At 39.1% G+C, this 25,663-nt stretch overlaps 2 protein-coding genes across 13 annotated transcripts in view; one reads left to right on the forward strand and one right to left on the reverse strand.

The window, feature by feature from the left end:
* ppfia2 (PTPRF interacting protein alpha 2) overlaps nucleotides 1–12,485 on the forward strand; it is a 214,503-nt gene extending 202,018 nt beyond the window's left edge. For 3 of the 12 annotated variants that reach the window (XM_051107590.1, XM_051107591.1, XM_051107592.1), the window contains 2 exons: nucleotides 484–640; nucleotides 2,052–2,999. In XM_051107590.1, coding sequence (XP_050963547.1) covers nucleotides 484–640; nucleotides 2,052–2,269 — 375 coding nt within the window. In that variant the 3' untranslated portion in view covers nucleotides 2,270–2,999. Of the gene's footprint in view, nucleotides 1–483; nucleotides 641–2,051; nucleotides 3,002–7,050; nucleotides 7,132–9,419 lie in introns of those variants that run through there. The other 9 variants (XM_051107593.1, XM_051107596.1, XM_051107597.1 and 6 more) reach the window with 5 other exon arrangements.
* Nucleotides 12,486–14,360: 1,875 nt separating this feature from the next.
* The window catches only part of acss3 (acyl-CoA synthetase short chain family member 3), a 46,096-nt gene continuing 34,793 nt past the window's right edge, over nucleotides 14,361–25,663 (reverse strand). Inside the window, exons 10-16 of the mRNA XM_051107601.1 lie at nucleotides 22,541–22,636; nucleotides 22,325–22,388; nucleotides 19,494–19,575; nucleotides 16,493–16,615; nucleotides 16,288–16,387; nucleotides 15,126–15,301; nucleotides 14,361–14,974 (exon numbers count right to left, since the gene is read on the reverse strand). Of these exons, the coding sequence (XP_050963558.1) occupies nucleotides 14,918–14,974; nucleotides 15,126–15,301; nucleotides 16,288–16,387; nucleotides 16,493–16,615; nucleotides 19,494–19,575; nucleotides 22,325–22,388; nucleotides 22,541–22,636 (698 nt within the window). The 3' untranslated portion in view covers nucleotides 14,361–14,917. The remainder of the gene's footprint in view (nucleotides 14,975–15,125; nucleotides 15,302–16,287; nucleotides 16,388–16,492; nucleotides 16,616–19,493; nucleotides 19,576–22,324; nucleotides 22,389–22,540; nucleotides 22,637–25,663) is intronic.

Here is a 25,663-nt window from a genome sequence, read left to right on the forward strand (position 1 = left end):
TGACGAGACGCAACAGCCAAAGATGTCCATGTAGTGCATGCAGAGCAGCGGAGCTTTATAAACAGCTCAGCTGACCAGTTCATTTCCATACGAAGGTTACGATTGACCAATTTGGGCCAAAGTAGATTTTGACAGTGTGTTTCTGTGCACTCATACGGGTAATGTTCATTCTGCATTCACAGAACACGTACTGGTTAAATTTCCTGATAATGTTAGAATTTGTTGTAGTGGTAAATTGCCAGAAGTAATTTCTTGGTAATTTACCAGTAAAGACTGTTTGTGTGAAAGGGGCTGATTAATGTTTGAACTTGTTTAGAATGCATGTAAACAAAGTTTTCTCAAGTTTTCATATTTTTTGAAGTAACATAATGAAAGAGCCAAGTTAAAGGCATGTTATGTAGTGTTATGTAATTTATTTCAGCAGTAAGATAGCATGATGTTAAATAGAACTTTGGTCTAAACGTGTATCTGTACCATCCGTAGTGCGACGAGAAAGACTTCCGCGGACCGTCGTGGAGGAGGCAGTTTCCTCGGCGGGACATCCACGGGATCAGCATGATGCCCGGCTCAGCAGAGACCCTGCCCGCCGGCTTTCGCCTCACCACCACCTCCGCACACTCACGCAGACTGCCGCCAGAGGGTGAGACGCGCACAGTAGCGTTCAGAGCAGATATTGACAAACACTATCTAGAGCGGTAGAGGGCAAAAATGCAGGAATTGTAAAGCAGCGTGAGAAAGGGGTTTAATATGAAATTAGCATCATTGCATTTGATGCAAACAAAGTTATCGGTAGGCTTTAATTAAAGGGATATAAATGTGTACTTAAAGGGATAGCTGAGCAAAAGAGTCCAAACGCGGCAAACATTTCCGCTTTGCCGAATGTTCAACAGCCATTCTTCAGAGTAGGGTTGGGTATGGAGAAGCAAATTTCCAACAAGTGGGAGTTCTATAAGATATGCATTTTAATTCCGTTCCGCATTAACGATTCCCGTTTTCGCGTTTTAATAAGATTTGAAAGGATTTAAGCGAACAGCGCACACGTGAAGCTTTCCCGGCCTGCGTCTGTCGGTAAACCACTCCGTGCAGAAAAGATTGTTTTGAGCCGGGCTTGTCTTTCACATTTAGCAATCAATATGCGCAAAAATCTGTGAATGTATCATAAAGATGAGCGTTTTTTTGTCTTAAGTGAAGGCAAGCAGATGTGAAAGCAAAGGCATGTGTAAAGGCCCTTTCCCAGCAAGAATGTTAATTGTATAAAGATAAGTGTTTAAAAATGCAAACTGATTTTGAACTTTAAGAGAATATTTTTTGCACATGGCTCTTATTTAACACACCCGATTCAGACAACCTTGGGGCACTTACTGTTTAACGGAAGAAACGCGTGAAGCGATAAGAGAGAAATGGAAAATGTGCAGAGGGGTAAAAGCAGCAGCGTAGTTGTTTTTGCTGTGGTATTTTTTGTTCGAAGCAAAGGGAAAAGTTTCCAAGCGTAGAAGAGGCTAGATGTTCAGTAAGCCGCTTGCTCATGTTATCGAGCTGCAACAGAACAGTTACTGTAGTAAAAAGAGCGAGAAATAACGTTTGACACGTTTGAATTTTTTGTCGGATTTTGTAATGTTATTGGAACGGAAAGTAGGAACGGATAAGAACGGTAATTGATGAAATGCAAAGATACCCAACCCTACTGGAGTGTGACACGATCAAGTGAAAATCATTGTGATGTACAGATTTTTTGGGTTGAAAAAAAATGCTGATCCAACATATACTGTGGTGTAAAATGTGTCTGTTTTGCACACTGAACTATCCTGACTGTCCCATGAATGCATATTTAGGCAAATGCAGTATGTAATAAGGGTGTTTTGAACAGATTTATTAATCAGAAGTGAAAAATAGTATAAGTAGTAGAGCAGGACACTGTTCCAAACAACCATGTTCACACCACATGAGGGTCAGACAGAAATCACACCCACACACAGACACCCACACACACACCCACACACACTGGGTTGACTGTGTTTCTGTTGTTTTTTTTACGGCCCGCCGCCGGGTAGTCCTGTACGAGGTGACGGACGACAGTCCCGACGACATGTATTTGGAGTGGTTTCAAGGTCAGACACAACAGAGCCTCCAACCGTGTGGCATTCCCGACCCCAACCCTACAGCGCAGTGTACTCGTACCCCTTTAAGCGGTCTCGGCGCATCCCGTCCTTTCTTAACCGTCAAACATAACCGTCAGACGGACGCAAAGAGAGATCGGCCAAGCGGTTAGCATTCCGCCACCACGTACCAGCAGTAAACGGAGTAGATCGGCCAAAGCGTAAAGCAGGGACAGTCCAAATTGGCGCGACAAGGTCGGAAGCGAAACCTTGCGTATTTGTAAGGCGTAGATTGCAGCGGCTTTGCAGTCGCTATCGTTCGTTAGGATACGGATCAGAAGTCGGCTTGACCGTTCGGCATTTGCGAGCGTAGGGCATACGTACGTCGTCATTTGTTCCTTTGAAGATCCTTTTGGGAAGCGGTGGCGGTTTGTCTTTGAATGTTGTTGTAAAGGATTATTCAGTGTGAAAAGGAAGTAATGAAATTGTAGGTGTGTTTTTACGCTTTCTGGCCGAGAAGCAATCTGGGGCACCGGCAGCATGGCATTCTCGATCAACAAACGCGTGTTGTTTTTGCACAGCACTAGTAGAACACGCCCCTGGCGCAGCCAGCGACGGGCGGGGGGGGGTGTCCGAAAAAAGGAACGGGACGACCGCCCCGTCTTGGAGGTGGATAAAGGTGAAGAAGATGCAGCGTTTCCTCCTCCTTTCCTGATCTTTCTTGAAGAGCTTTAAGCATTGCGGGAGAACGGCCTTCCTACACCGTGGTGCCGGGACCCGAAAAAGGACGCGCAAGAGAGCAGCTACCAAACTCCTTAGCGACCGAGCGTCGTTACAAGACGGCCAGGGTGTGCAGAGTTCCGTTTGGGACTGGTCGAGGTAGTTCCATTTCCCCAGCGAAGCAGGCAATTTGAGGCTTCCTAGCGTGCGTCGCAGAGGCGCAGTGTTTGCGGGCCAAGGCTTTCTGTTAGTAAGCGGTTTTATCCCACGGTTGTCCTTCGCCCTGAGGTTGCCGGTTGACTGTGTGAAGTTGATTTGAGTTGTTTAAAGGCAGAAGCAGAGTTGAATGAGCAGATTTGATCGAAAATTGTTTGAGTTAGTTTTTTTGGTTAGCTGCAGACTTTTGGAGGATATGAAAGACGGTCGACGTTTTGAGGTGACGTGGGAGTACATATAGTTTTTGTTTGCGGCGGGCGTCCTAGCAATAAGGCGCACGTTTCCGTGCGAGTTAGTTGCGATTGGAACAAGCGTAAAGCGTGCTAGTCTTTGTCCCTTTTTTGTTTTGAGCGTTACAGGGTTGATGACTTTTGAAAAAGGCTGGCTCACGATTTGGAGGTTTGAGAGAAATGTTGGAAATCCTAAAGATAAGGTCCTATAATCCTAGGCCAAAATGTGTAGGGTTCGATCGTTGGTCTGACATGCCGTCTGACAGCTGATCAACGGGCGCCGCGATCAAATTGTACGTCTGGCGAAATTGAGGTGGCTTCAGAAGATTTGGCCAACAGTCCCACAACGAAACGGTCTTTGTTTTTGAAGACAACCAGGATCCAAATGACCATTGTGAAAACATTGAAGTCCTACGGCTTTGGACGTGACCACACACCTGCAGTGTGACGGTTTGCGTTAGCTGTAATTGCGGCACGTGGCATAAGGCTAATTGAAACAGAGGGAAAAGGTGCAACCGATGAAGATAACGTAGCTTTTTTGTGTCCACGGAGAGAGTCGGCGGGCTGCGCCTGTGAGGAGTTTGCTTGTACTGTAAGGGTGGTTTGGATTGTGTGTGATGGAGAAAGATGTCTGTGCTGTGTAATTAGCAGAACTGTTTATTGTGGTTTGCTCCTTTTCTTTGATGTCGGAAGTATCGTGCAGAGGCGAGGACAGAAGAACGCTGGTATGTCGTGGCGTGAATTATTACAGGTTAACAAGCAGAGTTTGGAAAGCACGTGTCGTACGGCGGAATACGCCCGCGGTGTCGCTACGTCGTACATCACGTGATCCTGGGTGCCGTTAAATGAAATAGTTGCAACGTATATATATTTGTTTATTTGCTTGGTGGAGAAAAGTTCTTTGCGCATTGTTGCGCATTATTTGCAGTAATTCCAAGCGGATGACTTCCCAGAATTAGTGGCTAGTTTGATGTGTTAATGGAAGGTGTAGTTTTGAAAGGTGAAACTTTGACCAGAAGAGGTACGGCTTCCCACGCAGTAGGGTAGGGTAACGGTCTATATCGGTTAAGGCATTTGACATGGGTACCTGTCCGAGCGGCAGCGGAAGGTACTAGTTAAGAGGTTGTAAGAGCCCCGGGCTGAGTCAATTTGTATGGAGTGCATGTTACAGAGGTGGTGTTGTGTCATGGCTTTTTTTTTCTCAACGTTAGTTGAGTATTTCCAGCAGGAACAGTTAGCGGGTCGCATGCCGTTATAGGGACGCGTGGGTTGATATGCGCAGTGTGGGATTTGGCTAAATCCAGCAGTGAGCTAGTAATTGAATGTTGGAAGTACTGGAGGTTTTGGAAGTGAAGTAGCCTTGGTTAGTTGATGGTGGTGATGTAAAGTAGTGTCCCATGGCTCATTTGTCCATGGTTAATTGATTATTGGGATGATGAATAGTGATGTGCCTGAGAAGTGAGTGAGTATTTGGAAGGGTGTGGAAAATGAAGAACATGTTGTAGGGAGCCACTGAAGGTACACAGTTAGCTGGCTGTTAGCGGCTGCCTGCCTTTGGCACTGTGGCCATGTTGTAAATGAGGTATACGGCAGTTGTTACCACGGTAGTTGGGGTTGAACTAGGTCGAACCAGGTGAGTGAGGCCTGATGGTAGTGTGCTGTATTTGTGTGGTGTTTATTGTGCTAGTTGAAGTGTCGGTAACCCTAGTAGGAGTGTACCTTTTGGAAGCTCAGCAAATCTGCCATGGCCTGTTGGCTGATTTGAAGAGCGTACTAGTGAAGTAGTGATAAGAAGCAGGTGTGTTCAATTAGCAAGCTTGGAAAAAGGTGTCAGGGAGTTAGCAAATGCAGCTAAAGCTTTGTCCCAAACTAAGCAGGTAGTTGATTGAAAAAGAGCAGTCCAAGCGACGTCTTGAATACAGGCACAATGTGAGCGCTGGTATACATACAAGGCGAAAGGTGTTAAGCGTAGTCTCGGTAGCAGGCAGAGGCTTGAGGCAGCGGCAGCAGCAGCAGATCTGGAAGCAGAGCAAAGTCAAGAGCGTTTGGAGGAAAGAAGTGTAGAAAAGGGAAGCAGATGAGCCGAGCCTACCGTGTCCCGTTTTGTGTCCCGGTTTGAGTCGCACGTCTTTACACTCGTCGGTCTTCACACGAGGACTGCCGCTTCCGCTGCCGCTCCATGGGAACTGCTGCTTTTCTAGCTTCTTCTCAGCCGTTCGCGGCTGACGGCACTCCGCAATCAACCAATCGCCAGCTTCGCAAGCGCTCACGTGACAAGTTCCTCAGCTTCTTCTCGTTACCCATTCAAAGCCCTGCCTCCTGCGCTATTGCCTCCACCTCCTTTCTACCCACAACCAATCACAGTAGCCCCGTGTGACCGCTCGTGTCATATCTCGGGCGCGCGTTAAAGCTGCCTCCGCGCTCAGTCGAACAGTCGTCGTTGTGAGCTCCGTGTCATGTACGCTCATGAGCGCTGTTTCATTTCTGTTGCCCTTTCCCTGTTGTGGCTGGATCTCCCTCTATTTGATGTGTCCATATTAACCAAGCATTTCTACTGCAAACCTCACTGACTAACCATGTGATTGTTTTGGACACTGTGCTGTGCTCCTTTCTGGTGACCCCACCGCACAAAGCACATTACAACTAAATGCTGCAAGAAACCTTTGCTCACTAATGTGGGAGGCCCTTTTTGCTTGACTTGCTACCATGTCCATTAGCATTCAGCTTCAATACAATTAAACCCTACTTCAACCAAACAAGGCATTTCTGTCCATTTCTCCTACAAGATATTCATAGCCGTGTGTGCAGCTGCTTGCTTTTTGGGAAACACACAAGATTGCGCAACATTAAGCAACATTGTTCTCAGGCACACACACACACGTCTGGTTTTTTTATCCTTGTGGGGACTCTCCATAGGTGCAGTGGTTTTTATACCCTCCACACTGTATTTTCTATCCCCTTACCCTAACCCTACCCCTAAACCTAACCCTTACAGAAAGCTTTCTGCATTTTTACTTTCTCAAAAAATCTCATTCTGTATGATTTAGAAGCTTTTGTACCCATGGGGACCTCAATTTAGGTCCCCACGGTGACACTACTCCCCATGAGTCTGTGTGTATTCAGGTTTAGCTCCCCACAAGGATATAAAAACAAGTCCACACACACACACACACACAACCAGGAAGCCATGACACACTAGGGTGCCTCTGAAGACCTCCAAGGACACCTCAAGATGCCTTCAAATTCTTCACAACAATACACAACACCCCAACATCTTAGGCAGCGGCTTCTTTCTTTACTCCTCCCACCTCCTCGTGACCATCTGAATATACAAACAAACAAAGTGTCATTAGGAACATCTCATCTCCACATCCAAAAAAAAGGACTCCAAAAAGTACTACATTAACAACACTCTATGGCCACATGCATACACAAAGATGCTGAGATGCACACATCAATATTACACACACACACACACAAAAATAAGGCCTCCAAATGGTACCCTTCGGGGTACAAAAGCTCATCGCTGGATCGCTACCCTTAAAAGGACATCCTTGGAGCTTTTTTTTAAACACCTAATAGGTACATCATAGTACCTTAAGACTGCATATTACTACTACTATAATGCACTACTATGGACCGAGTACAGATCAAAAAGATAAAAACGTGTCCTTTTAAGGATACTGCTCCACCGACAAGCTATTGGACCTCAAAAGCTACAATTCTCACCCCTTCATTTTAGCACTGGATTCACAAAACTCACTCACCGAACGTCTGTTTCCGTGCAGTTGGCCCGTCGGCGGTGCAGCGTCTGGACAGCTCCGCTGTGAGGACCTACTCTTGCTGAGAGAACATCCGTACTATAAGCTGTGAGTCTCTCGCACGCAAAACTACCCGCTCTACGGTAACTCAAGGTCACTTTCGGCCTTAGTATGTTCGCTGGACAGGCAACTCGTTGCAAAATCACTGCTACCTCTTCTCTGCTTTCTCTTCTGCTAAATAAATCAACACTTTCAAAAAACAATGCTTTGTGGATGGCCTCGGCCTTTTTTCACAATTACGCCGCACCTTTACGTGTAACTTGCATAACGCAGGGTTTGTACCAGGTGCTTCGACTGCTTCAGGAGCTTGACTTTCACTTTTCCTAATCGAAGGCCTGGAAACCCCTCCAAAATAGCCATATTCCCCATGAGGGACTTGCAGATTGCTACAATCATTCAAAGGCAACGTATCTATCAAATAAATGCACAAAGCTTTTCACGTAAAACAATTATACATCATACTTTTATTACCCTACTTCACTTCATGTCATCAAACTAGCAAGCTAAACCACACAGTTTCATCTAAACATGACAATGCAAAAACACAAACACGTAAACCAAATCCATTCAGTCAGTCATTTAAGCTGGAACCGCTCCAATTCCTTCTGACTTCTGACTTTGTTTCAACCAATTCCAACTATTTTACATTTTAACATCACCTGGAATTTTTGCTAAAACCATGGCTGCGTCCAAAAGCTCCAAAATACTGCCTTCAGAGGCAGCGTTCCAAGGCGGGAAGGCGTTGAGGAACGTCCAAATTCAGATTCTCCTTCGCTCTCTTTTCATCCAATTTTCAACACAGCATACATGTATCCTTCGCTGCCTTCAATTTCCCGCTATTCTGCGCGTCTGCTATATAAATAAACATAATTCTGCTGAAATTAAACTTGTTACTTTATAAAATAGATGACATCTTCACCATGATAAAATGTATGAATCATAATACTGTAAAAAGCATAAGAAATAATATTCTTTGTAATAATACTATTCTACAAAAAAGGTCAAAGGGTTCAACTGAGTATTAAAAACCAAGAATATTTTCAGCATACCACTAATTACAACAAAACAGCCACTAATAACAATGACCTGTTCTGCAATAATACTTGCAACAGTGCTTTGGTTTTTTTAAGCCAAAAATGCCATTCTCTGCCGTCTTTTCTGACGCGCACGCCTTCGATGACGTTCAGATCTTTATGTATTATTAAATTGTTTACACATAACTGTTTAAGATCGTTTTTCTAGTAAATCTACAACTTAACCATTACGTAACCTACCGACCGCTTCACGTTACGCTGCCTCTCGAGTCTGTCCCAAACTCTTTCTAGAGTGGCCTTCGCGGCCTTCCGAGTCACTGCCTGGAAATTCCAAAAACATACAAATAGACTCATTAAAACATACTGTCAAAAATCATTTACTTTTACTAATCATTTCAAATCACTCCCAAATTAAATCATCATCTCAAACTAATTATTTGCCATACAATTGGATTTCTTTACAGTAATTCATTTAAAAAGGACTTTTTGGACACTCAACACTCAACTAATTCTGACTTTCAAAAAGCTACATTTCACCAATTGCTACATGCTTTGGAAAATCATTACAAGCCATGTTGACCATCAAAAATGAATGCCTCTTTTCTTTTCACCTCATTTTTGCTACTGATTCACTTCACGTCGCTAATCAAACTCACAAGTTTGAATCAAACGGGGCAGTTTCAGCGTAAATGACATCAATTCATTTGGCTCATCTGTTCCTCTTTTCACATCTTCAGCCATGTTTACATCACACTTTGACTACTACTACTTGCTTAGCTCCATTGTTTTCTGACATCAACTCAAATAAGTACAAAAGGTAGCTTTTGGAAATTGCATCATACATACATTGTCTTTCAATAACTCAAGTGCTTTTCCAACTACCTTTTGCCATTTTCAACACTTTTTCAGCCCATCCAATTCAACTACTTCAAGCGCTTTAAGCACCTTGTATAAACCCTGCTCTGCTACACAAAACAAAAGCTACATGTTTACAAAATCTTAGACCACATATTACATTCTACCAATCCTGGGGTGTCCAAACCCTATCTCGGAGGGATGCTGTCCTGCACGCTTTAGCTCCGAATGGCCTCGCCGCACCTGCCTAAAGGTTTCTTTTATGCCCGGTGACGCCTCCGCGATGGCTACTTAAGGTGTGTTTCCTTGGGGTTGGCCCTACGGTCCACTCTGCTGAACGGTAGCTCTCCGGGAGTAGGACCGGACACCCCTATTTATTTACGCGAACCCCAGCGGCCGCCGCTGCCGCGCCTTCTGATCTCTTCTTTTGTGTCACCTTTTTTTCAGAGTCGTACCTTAAAGTTGGCCTGAGCAAACAACTCCGATAAGTCACACTGCCAAGAGAACAACGGAAGCCTGCGTAGTACGGGGCGAGGAGGCGGAGTCCGAGGCGTGCCGGCCTCCCCCGTCCCGCCGGACGAGCCGAGGCCGTGACCCGGGCGTCCGCCGCGGGTGCCGCCGCGCTCTCGCTCTTTCTGTCTTTTACGCCGCGCGGCTCCTTCGGCTTAAGTACTGTGTATTTCTTCTACGGGGGGATGTGTAGGTTCAACTGTAAATCACTATAAATAAAGCTCTTTTATATATAAATACATAAATATAAAGAAATATATATACATACATACACGCACACATCTGTAGAAAAACACACATTCGGAGTTTGTGCGCATTGCGTCCCTTAATGTCACGGTTTTAAACCATGCTGCTGTTACGGGTTTTTTTTCCACATACACCAGAGAGACGCTTTTGACAGGCTGTTACTTTGTTCATTTTTTTTCATGCGTTTTGAGGCCTGGTGCGGTCTGCCAAATACAAGCCCCTTGCCCAAAAGCTACGCCAACCCGTCACGGTCTACGTCACGCCGGTTGCTCGCTCTGTGGAGCCCGCTGTTCATCTGCTCCAGGTACCACAAACGCACCTACTGAACCGTTCAGGATTTTCAGAAAAAAACATTCGCAGCCCTTTCCTTACTAAACATCACGTTCAGGCAAACGTATATTGATCATCAACTCAAACAGCATCGCCTCAATCCTTGGTGCATTGTTCGTGAAAGCCAAGTACTACGTACGGGATCGCGATAGGGATGTGCCCGAACGGTTGCTCGCTATTTGGAAAGGCGAGGAAAATCAACCACGCGTTCTAAGGAGCCGCTAAAGGAACGCGGTTGTCCGCTTGCTAGCGGTTGCCTGTTGTATTACGCTACAGAAATGTGGTGCTACCACATTCACAGAGTAAGAAGGGATGACCGATTGGAAGATTTCCAATGATTTGCAAATCCTGAGCACCAATGACAAACATGTAATCTTCCAAAATTTGTGCCAAGTACTACCGCTCTGTAGTACACCCCGAGTATACAACAGCATTTTAGTGCCACAAACAATAAACAAGATTACATTCGTAATATTTCAAGAATCCAGGCAAAATTTGGACATTTCATTCAGAGTGTTTCCACAATAAAGTCAAAATGTTTCCTGAATAAAGTCACAATTACATTTTAACTCACAATTCATTTCTTCATGCAAATACCATTCTCAAGTTCAAATATTCCCAGAGTGCAATCTAGTCTGCATGAAAATGGCCTGGGTCGGGAGCCCTGGGAGATCTTTCAAAGGCTCAGCTTTCAAAATCTGACACTTCTAGAGCCAAATATTAACAATGTGTCTATTACAATAATATGTTTTTTATGCTCTTTATGTGGCGTGACAGATCGCTGTGTTCACCTCAGCCACGTATATCAGTCGTCTTTCCCATTACAGTCCACGTTCCTTTGATTCAGTTAGGCTGTACTGTTTTTTTGGCTATTCCTTCAAATGTTCCTTCACTTTTATATCGTGCTATAAACTTTAAATAAAGTGAAAAAATACATTTTGTATTTCGGGATAAAACTGACAGAATTCAATGTTACATTAAAAGCAACAAAGCACAAAATTACTGCTGTTACTGGGTGGCTGGCGCCCTACTAATCACGGATTGAAGACGTTAAATATTATTTCCAATCGTTTACTCCATCGCATTGTACCCTAAACAGCTCACCAATAGTTCAGAAAAAACTAAAATATAGCATACATTCATGAGTTGAGGTCCACTTCAGTCTTTTAAATGTTTTTTTTTTTTAATCAAATACATGTGAGGAATGGAATGAAAGATTGGACACCACACAAATTTTTACAAAGTAGGTGGTGCAGTTTTTTTTACAACACAATGTAATTTCATGAAACGAATGACTCGTAATCGAAAAGTCGACTGACTCGCTCGTACAGTAATCTGTCCCACCATAAAACAGCATTAAAAACACATTAATGCAAGACACATTGGGCCTCATTCACTCACTCAGAACTCATTTTGCCGTAAATTGCTTGGAAAGCCGTTCTGACATCAATTTTTGAATTTATTAAAAGGTCCGCACTTTCAAAATGGTAAATAAATATACACCTGCTCCCTACCACGTGTAAATGGTGCGCAAAATGTTCTGTCTTCTTTTTGGCAAACTGATGACACTCAATTTTCATGCACTGCCGTAATTTGCCCTTGCCCTCTTTTGGATTGTTTTTTTGTTTTTGTTTTTTAAGCTGTGTTGATATCTTTACAACACAGCACTCATCACTGTCACTATCTACTCAGCAGTAAATAGAGGACAGGCGGGACAAATACCAACCATCCATCCTACTTGGACAACGACTGCCTACAATAATGAAATAAATTTTACTGGTTACTGATTTTTTATATTAAGTACAATTCTTTAAACTTACATACTACTAATACGTAGTCTTTTTTTTTTAAGGCCATTTATGCAATATACTGGAGGCAAACCTGAGCTAATTGTGAATGAGAGTGCACAACCACCATGTTTACAAGTGATTGGAACTGGAGGACAGTTTTTGGGAAAGTCTGTTTTACACGCAATTACTTGGAATTTACTCATATATTTACACTTGATTTTTTCATGATTGAGGCGCACTGTTTGTGTTTCACTATAAAACTGGCAGATTTGGAAAGCTGACACTTTTATATTAAAACTACCAAAAGCACAAAGCTTATTGCTATTATTGGCTGATTGGCACACTGCAAATGAATGCGATTGACCGTGTAAAATCTTACTTTCGAGCATACTGGGCCTGCCAATATAACACATGCTATGATTTCCGCTAATTATCGCACATGTATTCAAATCAATTCCAGCGGCCTGGCCACAGTGCTCCCAAACCAGGCCATCTGCATGTGCAGGCTATACTCAAAAAATTACAACTTTAAATTGCTACAATTTAATAGTCTTAATTCTGACTTTATTCTCCAAATATTACAACTTTATTCATAAATATTACAACTTTAATCTAATAGTTTTACTTTTTTTTTTTTCTTCTTCCTTGCACTAAAACACCGTATGTGTGACAGTAAAAAGCCAGCACGCATTCAAAAGCAATTTCCATTTCCTTTCTGAACACGCTATTTGGATTCGGGCGCATCCCTACATCTGAAAAGCTATCGCTCGTCAAACGCGTAATGATTACACAAAAATAAATCTTACGGCGCTGACGCTTTCAGGAGCCCAAATACCAATTTTTCCATCAGAAACCATCGATTTATTTCATGATCGAGCCATCTATTGGATTAAACATTACAAACACATGCAGAAAAACAATCGATCCTTCACAGCAATGCGTATTGAAGAACATGAGTAATCTGGATATACTTACTCTAGCACATCTTACTGTTTGGTTAGAAAGAACGTAAAACTCAAATTGTTTCCCGTCGTGAGTAGCGCGAAATGTACCGGCGGAGCGCGACCTCGTCTCCGGAACGTCCGACCGACCGCCTCTCGTTACGGCAAATCGCTAAAGGACAGGCTTAGCTCGTAGTGAAAGTAGACTTACTTGCTGTGACTTACTTTGGTGTAAAAATGTTTTCGACTCGTTTCTGTTCGAGACGCAGGGGACGGCTGTTGCGCGGCCCTCCGCCTCCGGTCTTTCGGTTATTTCAGACACTTCGACGGTTTGTACGTCCCTGTTTTGCACGCGCAGAGAATCCTTTTATTTTGTGTCCATTTTTTTTTATTTATTACTGATTGTATTTTGGTCAAAACTATGTGGTGATCAAACAACTTTTCATTGTCAATAAAAAGTACAGTCAAATACCTTTGCTTTGTAACAGTCATTGTCACAAACTTTTTTGCTATGCATTACTTCAAACCGATGCTACATTAATGGTACAATACTTCACATTGCATTCATTACACATTGATAAACTGAATGACTGAAAGATCACAGTTTACATGATTCACAGTTTAGTGCTTTACAAGATGTATTTCACAAAAACAGTCAAGGGCTGTCCAGGTTACATTTTACCAATCAAAGGGAGGACAATCAAATTTCACTTAAAGGACAAGTCCACTTCCAGACCAACAATTTACAGATCATGCACTCACCCCCTTGTCATCCGAGATGTTCATGTCTTTCTTCAGTCGTACAGAAGTTCTGTTTTTTGAGGAAAACATTTCAGGATTTTACTCCATATAATAAACTGCTGTGGTGCCCCGATTTTGAACTTCCAAAATGCACTTTAAATGCGACTTCAAACAATCCCAAATGCAGTTGTAAACCATCCCAGCTGAGAAAGAACAGTCTAATCTAGTGAAACGATCGGTTATTTTCATAAAAAAATAAGACAATTTATATACTTGTTAATGTCAAATGCTCGTCTTGTCATGCTCTTCCCGACCTCTGTTTTCTTCCGGTTCGTGACAGTTAGGGTATGTCAAAAAACTCTCATCTCATGTTCTCCCTCAACTTCAAAATCGCCCTATATCGCTGTTTTACCTTTTTTGTTAAGGGTGTTTGATCTTCTTTGCATGTTCACATTGCAAAGACTGGGTCGGTACTTCTGCAGTGATGTAGGATGATTTTGAAATGATTTTTTGAAGTTGAGGGAGAAAATACAATCATAGTTTTTCCACATACCCTAACTGTCTTGAGCCAGAATACACAGAGTTCAGGGAGAGCAAGACAAGACGAGGGTTTGACATTAAGAAGTATTTAAATTGTTGTAGTTTTTTTTTTTTATGAAAACTTTCACTAGATGAAACCCTTCTTCCTCAGCTGGGATCGTTTACAACCGCATTTGGGATCCGCATTCAAACTGCATTTTGGAAGTTCAAACTTGGGGCACCATAGCAGTCCATTATATGAACAAAAATCCTCAAATGTTTTCCTCAAAAAACATAATTTCTTTACGACTTTAAGACATGAACATCTTGGATGACAAGGGGGTGAGTGAATTATTTTTAAATTGTTATATTAAGTGGACTTCTCCTTTAGGCAATACAGACCATTTTTATGATAACTACATATGATAACTACTTTTTTTCCTTTAGTTGGCAAACTATACAATGTGGAGAATATCAATAAAAAACTTGCAAATTACTAAATTTAAATACTGGTACAATTATCGGTGCCTTCACACCTTTTGTTTTCATTTTGATCTCAGGGGTGAACCAAATATTTTTTGTAAAATTCATCTATTTGGTCCTGGTTATATTTGGTCCAAGTTATACAAAACCATAAACAAGTGGAAATTATCATGTTAATGCACATCAATTACATCACATTACTAATTCAAAATATTAGGGTATAATGAGGGGTACTTTCTAATTGGAATCATGATTCTCTATGGAATATCTTCCATAGAGATTTTCACATCTTGAAGAGGAAGTAGCAAGTAAGTGAATGTGTTTGCTTGTGCGTGCGCAAATGTGCGCATCCACATCTGGTTGTAAATTATTTACCAGCTCCTTTTCACAGAATCTTCTCAATGTCCTTAAACACCTCAGGATCTTCTATGGTGGGACCGATCTATGAATTTACAGTCACAAACATCCAAATTAGAAAGCTCAGCTTTTCTCACACATTTTGACTGAAGCTGAAGATCTGCAGTTCAGAAACGTCATATAACACCAACTTTTAGTAACAGTTACCATTAGGAAAAATACAAGTCAGAAAATACCTTATACGGCTTGTGGTTCACCAGGTTAGCAAGAGACGATCTTGGAATTTTTCCTGAGCGGGTTTTGGGAAGAGCTTTTACAAAGACTACCTTCTTAAAAGCTGCCACTGGCCCGATGGTGTCCCTCACCAGTTTCACCATCTCGTTCGCCAGCACGTCCTCGCTTTTCTGGCAGTCTGCAAACAAACAAACATGAACATAAAGAAACATACATTCAATAAGGTGCATCCTTCTTTGTGTTTTTAAAGCACTTTAGACAAAACAGTAACACTGTTGTCCCTTTACTTTATTTCATTCATCTAATCCCATGTCCTCAAATATGACTTTATGAGTACTATTACCCAACTAAATTCACAAAGCATTAAAGCAAACATTTTTACATTTACGGTATTTAGAAGTTAAGCTTAATTGTAGATTCAATCACATGCACACATATTTTATTACAATGCTTTACTTACTACTATTTCAGTAATTTAATTTTTTTTTTTTTTTTTAAAGAAACAACATGGGAAATGGGAAAAAAAGATGCTCAACAATGTTGCATTTTTTTCATCAAAAATAAAGTACAATCAGCATTACGGTTTTCTATTTTAAACTATTTTAACAAGTAATTTATTCCTGTGCTGGCAAAGCCATGATTATTCGATGTTGAAAACAGTTTTACTCCTTAATATTTTGGGGAAAACCATGATAGGCTACTACATGATGACTTCTGACAGTAAAGACTGGAATAATGACTGCTGAAAATTCTGATTTGTCACCACAGGCAAAAATGTAACATTATTATAAGATATAATCAGATTACAATTAAATGACTGAACAGTAGTTTTCCTACAGAATTTGGCTACTTTAACACTGTTTGCCACCGGGTTTTTTTCGGTGTGACGTCACACCGACAGGCATCTGAGAATGGCTCGATTTGAAAAAGGGGATATTATTTTTACAGATTATTTAAAAACTACTGCATGGATTTTTGTCATTATAGAGTAGATGTGAACATACACTGCCAACACACATTAATGTTCAAACAACATGTTAAAGTGAACTTTGTATCCGATGACCCCTTTAAAAGAATTGTTTGCAGAAACATATTAATCACTGCAATAATCATTTCATCCTAAAATCTCAAGTATTTGCTTCCCCCCCAACTCCCACTCCTCACCATTTCTGAGCACGCATAAAGCCAACGGCACGTGTCCCTTCAGGGAGTCCTCAAGTCCCACCACAGCACAGTCCACTACGGCAGGATGCATCAGGATAGACTAAAGGACACACACACACACACACACAAGATATGGTTTTGTTGCAGCAACAAAGATTCTTGTGATTGTTATTTGTCACGAGTGAGACGCTCCCTTTCCTCGCACCTCTTCGAGGGCGCCGGTGGACAGCCTGTGACCCGCCACGTTGATGACGTCATCGGATCGAGACATGATGTACAAGAAGCCCTCCTCATCCGCAAAACCGGCGTCCATGGTGTCATAGTAACCCTACGAAGGGAGGGCAATAAAAACACTTTTCACCACAATATCAATACATATTTGTGTATATAACAACACATTTTAAGTGCCAGAATGAAGCAGCTGATATGTACTGTTTCCTTAAACCACAAGATGGTGCTGCACCACATAAAAGCACAAATCATAACTTGGCATGCAGTCCTAAAATAAGACCATTTGCGTCATATTTACAATAGATATTTCATAAGCTGTCAATCATGTCTAATAAACTACACACATACGCAAACAAAGACAATCAACCAGAACATTTTTATTTGCACAACCTTGGAATAAATGAAGTGCTTTTAATGCTCTAAAGCTCATCAGTTAGAGTGAAACATTTATATTATGAAGCCATAATATATTATTTATATATATTATTACCATTTAAAAAACATATTTTAAAATGTCATTTATTCCTGTGATGCAAAACTGAATCTTCTGCAGCCATTACTCCAGTCTTCAGTGTCATATGATCCTTCAGAAAGGAAATAAACAGCTGAATGTTTTCAAAACATTCATTCTCAAAAACTGTCAACTGTCACCCAATGCTAGCGTACGGTACGACTTTCCTAATACTCATTGTATACAGTAGCGCACGTGCCGTATGAACCACTTTAATGGTGGTTGTGCATCCTTTCTGAAATGCCAAAGCTTCACCTCCCATTCGCTGTAACTAACAGCACAAAAAATAGCATCGCATCATTTTAAAAAATACATTCAGTGATAAACACATCCTTGAAACTTTTCTGTTGTCATTACAATCAGCGTGTTGTTCGAATGCCGCCAGCAGCCGCTGAGATGTAATTATCAAAAGCACATGCTGAGCACCTTCCTGTGAAGGGATTATGAGTGTCCTGCCTGATTATTATCAAAAGGAATAGATATAGCGAGACTAATCAAACGGCACGCAACGGCCTCGGCACGCCCGCAGACCGTCTGATGTGTCTGAAGGCTCCTGTCAGAATCGCAAATCAGACTGCTGTGCAACTTTCATTAGTCTGGGTTGATATTATTACGAGCATACTCTCAGCTTTTGATTGAGGCACATTAGTGTAAACTACATAATCATGAGCACAACAGCACTGTGTTTTCCGCCTATGAAAATCACCACCATTTTCATATTTTTAGGTAGTAATTCTGATCACAAAGACAAATTTTGTTTTCATTTTGGTAGGGCCACAAAACACATCTAGTTTTTTCAACGGTGGTTCATTATTGCGGTGTGGTCTATTCCAGATGAAACTGCCCCTAACATGAAAACCAAACAGTGGTTGCTCTCTTTAAATCAGATGGTCCTTTCTTGTCTGAGTGGCCAGCTCTTCACTAGAATAACTGGATCATTCTACACCACCTTTAAAAAGTTTTTGAACAGATTTTTAAGTTTCAAGCCTCTTGTGCTTATCAAGTCTGCATTTATTTGATTCAAAACTACAGCAAAAACAGTAATAATGTGAAATATTTTTACTATTTAAAATAACTGCTTTCTATTTGAATGTAATTTAAAATGTAATTTATTCCTGTGATAAATACTCCGGTCTTCAGTGTCACATGATCCTTCAGAAATCATTCTAATATGCTGATTAGCTGTTTAAGACACATTTATTGTTATTATTTTTATTATAAATATTTAAAACAGTTAAAGGACAAGTCCACTTCGAGAACAACAGTTTACAGATAATGTACTCACCCCCTTGTCATCCAAGATGTTCATGTCTTTCTTTTTCCAGTCATAAAGAAATTATGTTTTTTGAAGAAAACATTTCTTCATTTTTCTCCATATAATGGACTGATATGGTGCTTCAATTTTGAACTTCAAAAACACAGTTTAAATGCAGCTTCAAACGATCCCAAATGCGGTTGTAAACAATCCCAGCCGAGAAAGAAGAGTCTTGTCTAGCAATAGAAAATACAATCAGTTTTTCGATATACCCTAACTGTCTTGAACCAAAACACACAGTGTTCAGGCAGAGAAAGGCAAGACGTGCGTTTCAGATAAAAAAGTATATAAATTGTATTTTTTTGTTTAGCTAGGTAAGACCCTTCTTCCTTGACTGGGATCGTTTACAACCGCATTTGGGATCGTTTGAAGCCACATTTAAACTGCCTTTATCTGAAATAAAAAGATTTGTAACATTATACACGAGTCAGTATTTTATTTTATTTTTTTTGGATAGAAATGATAGAAATGTATGATTTTATTTAGCAAGGATGCTTTAAATTGATCAAAAATGATGATAAAGACATTTATAATTTTACAAAAGATTTCTATTTCAGATAAATGCTGTTCTTCTAAACTTTCTATTCATCAAAGAAATCTGGAAAAATTATACTCAGTTGTTTTCAACATAATGATAATAGTAGCAGCAAATCAGAATATCAGAATGATTTCTGAAGGTCATGTTACTGGAGTAATGATGCTACAAATTCTGCTTTGAAATTACAGGAATGCATTACATTTTAAATGATATTCAAATAGAAAGCAGTTATTTTAAATAGTAAAAATATTTCAGAATTTTACATTTTTTGCTGTATTTTGAATCAAATACATGCAGACTTCAAGAGCATAAGACACTTCTTTAAAAAAAACATTACAAATCTTACTGTTCAAAAACTCCAAAAACATTAACAATCTTACTTATTCCAAATTTTTGACCAGTAATTTATGTCATGGTATATATATATATATATATATATATATATAAATATAAATATAAATATACATATAATAACATATTTTTTCCAAATTTTTGACCAGTACTTTATGTAATGGTATATATATATATACACACACACACACACACACACATATATATATATATATATATATATACACACACACACACACATCTTGTAGCTAAACACTTACGGGGAACTTGGTGAAGTATAACTCCTTAAACAGCGTCTCATTCTGCCAGAGACTGAGAGCCGCCCCAGGAGGCAGAGGAAGCCTGATGAGAAAAAAAAAAAAAAGAGAGACTTTTAGAAGGGGAAAAAAAATAACAAATAAAAAAATTCTAGATGTGACCTTGGTCTTCTTTGAACCATCAAAGAACGAGATGTTTTTCAACCTTTCAGGGTCACAGAATGCTTTAAAGTATGAATATAAATGACAATATTCAAAGGAACAAAAAACTAAAAGGACAAAAATCTTTCATGAATGGAAAAATACAAGGAATAACAGCAAGGACTGTCAAATATAATATTAAAGAAATAATTCTCTCAAAAATGACTATTCTGTCATTATTCACTGACCCTTAAATTGTTCGACCAAACCTGTATGACCTACTTTCTTCAGCATGTTTTATGGCTTTCTCCATACAACAAAAGTCAACAGGTAATCAAACTGTTTGTTTACTTATAAATACCTTTTTGTGCATTTTGTTACGTTAGTATAATCAATTATATATTCAAATGATCTTTTACTCGGTTGACAAAAATTTTTGTCATTTTTGTACAACCCCTGATGGACACAATAGTCAACACACTCAAAAAAATAAGCAGTATGTGCAAGATAAACAGCCATTCGATATCCAGCCTGGACCTCCTGAAAGTGTTTATGCATAAAACAGCGTCTCGTTTTAGAAGTCGCAATTTCCTTTTAATCCAAGCATGTATCCGGCAGGCTCTTGATTAAAATCAAATCTATCGGAGAGCACAAATGACAACAAAACAAACATCTACGAGATTAGTTCCCTCAGCGGCGGACGAGGACAGACGTGCCGTCGTCTTAGAGGGGTATTGTACCTGAAGACGGGCTGAAAGAACACAGAAGATGCTCTTTTCTAAGCAGACGGTGTGAGACGAGACCCCATTAGCGATTCAGCTCAGACGCGGGCTTAATGTCCTCATACAAAGACCCAGATTTTAAAGTCAGATGTGTGATGAAAAGATTCTCCTCTGCTTTGGCTTTGTGTCAGTAAATCTTTCATTGTGTAGAGAAGATGATGAGCAGATTGAAGAGGAAAGCAGAGAAAAGGAGAGTTATTTGTGAAGATCAAACAAAAAAGCTAAGCTATCATCTTTAGGATACGGCGCGGGCCTGGACGGGAATGGGAGTAGACGTGCCTGAAAAGATAGGGGCGTCTACGTTTTTAAATTTAAAATTTAAATTGCTGTTAAATTTTGTATGCAATTTCAATTAATTAGACAAGCTTTTATATTAATGTATTTTCAATTAAATATTAAAACAGTTTCTAGAAACATAAAATAGGGGAAAACAGAATCCAGAAGATTAATTGAAAACACAGAATTTGATCAAAATAAAACTGAATTTGACAATAAAATAAATTATAATCAAATGTAATCATATTTTATTACATTTATTATTTTATTTAAATATTTTTTTAATTTAACCATTAAAACAGAGTGTATGGTGGGGAAAAAACAGAATCCAGAAAAATTAAAACAGAAAAAAAAAATTCTTTTGTAACAAAAAAAACAAAATGCACTTTGGGGGAGGGGCTGTTTGGGGAAAGAAAATTGATTTTGTAAAACGAAACGCTGTTCAATTTTATAAATTGCTGTTACATGTGTATGTCATTTTAATTGCAAAACATACACATGCTTTTCAATTATTTTATTTTTTTAAATATTACAACAATCTAGAAAAATTAAAACGGAAAAAACAAAACTTTATTGGAGAAAAAAAAATTACATTTTTAAGGCCCTATAAAATGTTTTTTTTTTGTTAAACTTTCTAAATTGCTGCTACATTATGTGAATATAATTTCAATCCATTAAACATGCTTTTTGATTATATTTTTTTTTATTTCAATTTTAACCATTAAAACGGAGTCTAGAAAAATTAAAACAGGAAAAAACGGAATCCAGAAAAATTTAAAACAGAAAAAAAATACTTTGTTTCATAGTTAATATGACTTTACTTTCAAATGTGTAAAATAATGCAAATATTTTAAATTTAAATCCGCACTAAAATATTGTCTCTCTCTTTTTTTTTTTTTATAATCATATTATAATATATAATATATATATGAAATATAATATATTTCAGCTTGATCCAGTCAATGGGAAAGTGCAATCCAAAGCAACTTTTCTTTATGAAAAGCTGTCTGAACTTTTGACTGATAAAATATTAAGTGCCATTATGGACTGCTTAACTTTTTAACTTTTTAAAAAGACATTTTGAAATTGGTTTGGCACATTCGCTCCCTCTCTGGCATTTTAAGAAGTGACATTTCATTATATTTGTCCTTTCATTAAAGTCAACATCAAACAGCATTCATCACAGCCTACTGAATGTGCCTGTGTAATGTATTTTTAAGTAAAAGGGGATCTTCAAAATATATTTAAATGGGACTTGATTTGTCTATCGGAAACTGATTGAATTGTGAAATGCGCATATGACAGATGGTTGAAAGCAAGGACTTGGTAATGTCATTTTAAAAGTTATCAAACTTAAAATTCAATGCCATCATGAATTGTGCATTGGGAAAGTAAATGGGGTGCATTTATATTCATGCTCACTTTCTTCACAAATGGTTTTGAGCAGTAACAATCATGATCAAGTTAGGACATATTGATGCATTATGACATATGTATCGCTCAGCCCTTCTGACGTACGTCAGAACAGTGAACAAAAACACTGAACTATTTATGCAGGACATGTGGGGTCAAAGCTAGCTTGATCTACTGCCTCTATCAATACAAATCCAAAATGAAATGATTTAACTAACTCACTTTACCACAATATTTCCCAGAGTCCTTGGCTTTTCCTGTTGCATTTCATCATCAATCACTGTCACTGTGGGACAAAGATGAAGAGAGTTTAAGTACTTCAGTCATTTATTGAACCATCCAGCTAAAAACTATCAATCAAAAGGAACTGATACATAAAACTTCAGACAGAGTTTGTAATAAACAAGCCGCACACGTGCCAACGTAGTGGAATCTCACCGTTGTATCCCGGCACGCCTTTACCGGCTGTACCAGCGGGGGGAGTGAGTGAGCAGCCCAGACCGACACAGGACGCGGTGATGGAAGAGCCACTTTCTACAAAACAGAGACACCATAGAGCTGCATAAGCAGGTCGTTCAGAATGAGGCACTGATGTCACAAACATATGCTTATTAACATATGACCGCCTATATTTGCATATCAATGAGGAGTCATTCTTCAGCAACTTTTAGGGGTCTTGTTACTCATTTCACATGCAAAGAGCTTTACCAATCAGAAAAGATGCCATTAACCTATCCACCTTATTTATCTGTAAGAGTGGGCATGGCCATTTGTAAATTTTATGGGTATGGCTTCCGGAGTCATCTGAGTCCCGAAACAGCTTGTTTTGCTGCTTTATATTTTAAATTGGTATGTTTTACTGTATTATTTTAATGTATTATCTTAATTATGAACACACTTCGTAGTGCAAACTATGTGTTTATGGCACATTGTTATTCTTCTCATTAATTCCTCATAAGAGGCTAATGAACCGGAAGTCTCACCCATGAACTTACTTCCGCGTTGAAGAATAAGGTGGATAGAAATCTTGAAGGTGCAGAAACCTGCTTAATTTTTTAAAAAAATGGTGATTTAAAACTGTAATTGAAAACTGTTTGCTACAAGAAACCTTCACTGACATTAGAAGCGGATTTCATGAAAGACCAAGTGTAAACACTTAAGCAAATCAAACACATTTTTGTACATTTCTTTTTCTATGGTCGCTTTTCTTCTTCAGGTCAACTACTATCACACGGGAGCAACAGTTTGAAAATATTTCAGCTATGTGGCATAAAATTTGGCATGAAATGGAAATTCTATTTACATAATCTATTCAGAATAATCAAATTTCGAAACTCATCTCAGTTACCTTATTGTGTACAATTCAGTGCTACTGTTAGCTCAACTTAAGTTACACTACAAAAATACTACAGGTATTACTGTTTTCTGTTTCATATAAAGACAAAAAACCCTTAATATTACATGTAAAACTAATAAAACTGAACATCCAAGTAAAACCTAGTTGAAAAATGCACAAACAAGGCTCATGAAAATACATGCCTCTATATACATTTCTGCAACACTGTAATTACATACCTTACTGCATGTTTCACGGCAGTTTTAAAGTGAAGTTTCCAGAGAGTGGCGCTAAAACACACGTTCATTATGTGACCGTGGCACATTTTTGTTATGTTGGTACAGGTACATATTGCTGCATTTTTATTACGCTGCTTGTGGTACATCCTGCGGCTTTTCAGAATTAAAATATCCAGCTAGTGTTGCTAAAGGTTAATTCTCCATCGTGTTGAAAATATCCCATACGTCAAACCCAACCCTAAACCCACCCGATAGTGTTAACATTCAAAAGTATCAGTTTTCAAATCGTGCAGGATGTTAAAATTGTTTTAAAGTCATAACATGAAAATTAAGCTTTATTAATCAAAACTCTGTACCTGTACATCATACTTTTGTGTGAAAAGGAACAAAAGTTGTCAGAGTTTTACTGCCTCTATTGTGTTCATTTCAACTGGAAACTGTAGTGATTCGTACATATAAATATGTTTATCCAGTTTTGCAGAAATGTACATAGAAGCACATATTTCCAATGAGCCTATGTTGAAAATGGAAAAGTTGCTTCGGTAACTAACCAAAATGAGTAATAAGTGAGCACTAAAATTAATAAAACTGAAATAAAATAAACAGAAATATAAAGGTAGTCAAATAGAACACTTAAAATTTAAAATGGAAATTTAATAGAAAATTAACAGAAATATAAATATAAATACCAAAATAACACAGGAACAATTAATGCATTCAAATTTTTGTTTTTTTACATTGTAATGTTGAAATAAAATGTTCCAAAATAATACTTTTTGTACGAAACAAAACAATAATAACGACATTACTCGTAGTTTTTTCATCAAAGACTGACACAGAAAAGAAGAAATTGCTGAATAAAGTCGTTATTTTCACTTTCATTGCACACAAAAAGTATTCTCATAGCTTCATAAAATTACAGTTGAACCACTGATGTCACATGGACTATTTTAAAGGGGTGATGACATGAGAACTCAAATTTGCCTTGATCTTTTGGCATATAAGAGGTCTTTGTCCCATTAAAACATCCTGCAAGTTTTATAGCTTAAAACCTGCTCATTATAAACAAACCATTTATATAATCAAGCTCCAAAAGTAGCTCGTTTTGGAACTAATGGGGCAAGGTGACGTCACCTAGATCTGCGGTACAAGATCTGACTGCAGCTGCATTACAAACGGTAAGTAAATCGTTCATAATGATGTTTTATTTTCATTATCTTGTCAAAACATGCAAAAGCAAAGGGGATGTTGATACTGTTTCCAATGCAGTGACTAGCCAATAATAACAGTGGTCAATTACTGACTGAAGTCTTATGTCCTTGCTTTCTTTCTGGGATTTCAATGTCTACGCAGGGTCAGAAAGCTGACAGATTTCACCAAAAATATCTTACTTTGTGTTTTAAAGATAAAAAACGTCTTACGGGTTTGAAACGGCAGGAGGGTGAGCAATTAATGACAGAATTTTCTTTTCTGGGTAAACTATCCCTTTATGGTCAGTTCAACATATTTATAGCTAGTCACCTCATCTAGTTTAACAACTTATGTTTCAAGAAAACTTTACCACTCTCCTTGAGTGCTAAGTTTGTTACTGCCACAACAATGCAACAACGCATATTAAGTATGTAATCTACAACACCACACTCCCCAGCATTCATTCACGCCTGCGTTTGTGTGCTTGCATAAATTACATGCCTGGCTAATAAATAAACATCATTCTCATCATCATCATCAACAACAAAGTTAAAAATACATCACAACTGGTAGACGACAGCGTGACACTGAGCAAAGCGTTCACAAATAGAACACAGACTTGTTCGTCATCCGTCTCGGAGCCAGATGCTACAGGAGAGCTGCGAACAGCAGGAAGAGAGAGAGAGCGAGCAAGTGATGAAGAGTGAGCGAGAGTAACTGGTAAAAAAGAGAGAGAGAGAGATGGAGAGTGAGACAGAAAACTGTTGGCATCGCAGCGTGTGGCACCACGAGTCT

This window comes from Labeo rohita, chromosome 4, assembly GCF_022985175.1.
Source record: "Labeo rohita strain BAU-BD-2019 chromosome 4, IGBB_LRoh.1.0, whole genome shotgun sequence".
Classification (NCBI taxonomy): Eukaryota; Metazoa; Chordata; class Actinopteri; order Cypriniformes; family Cyprinidae; genus Labeo; species Labeo rohita.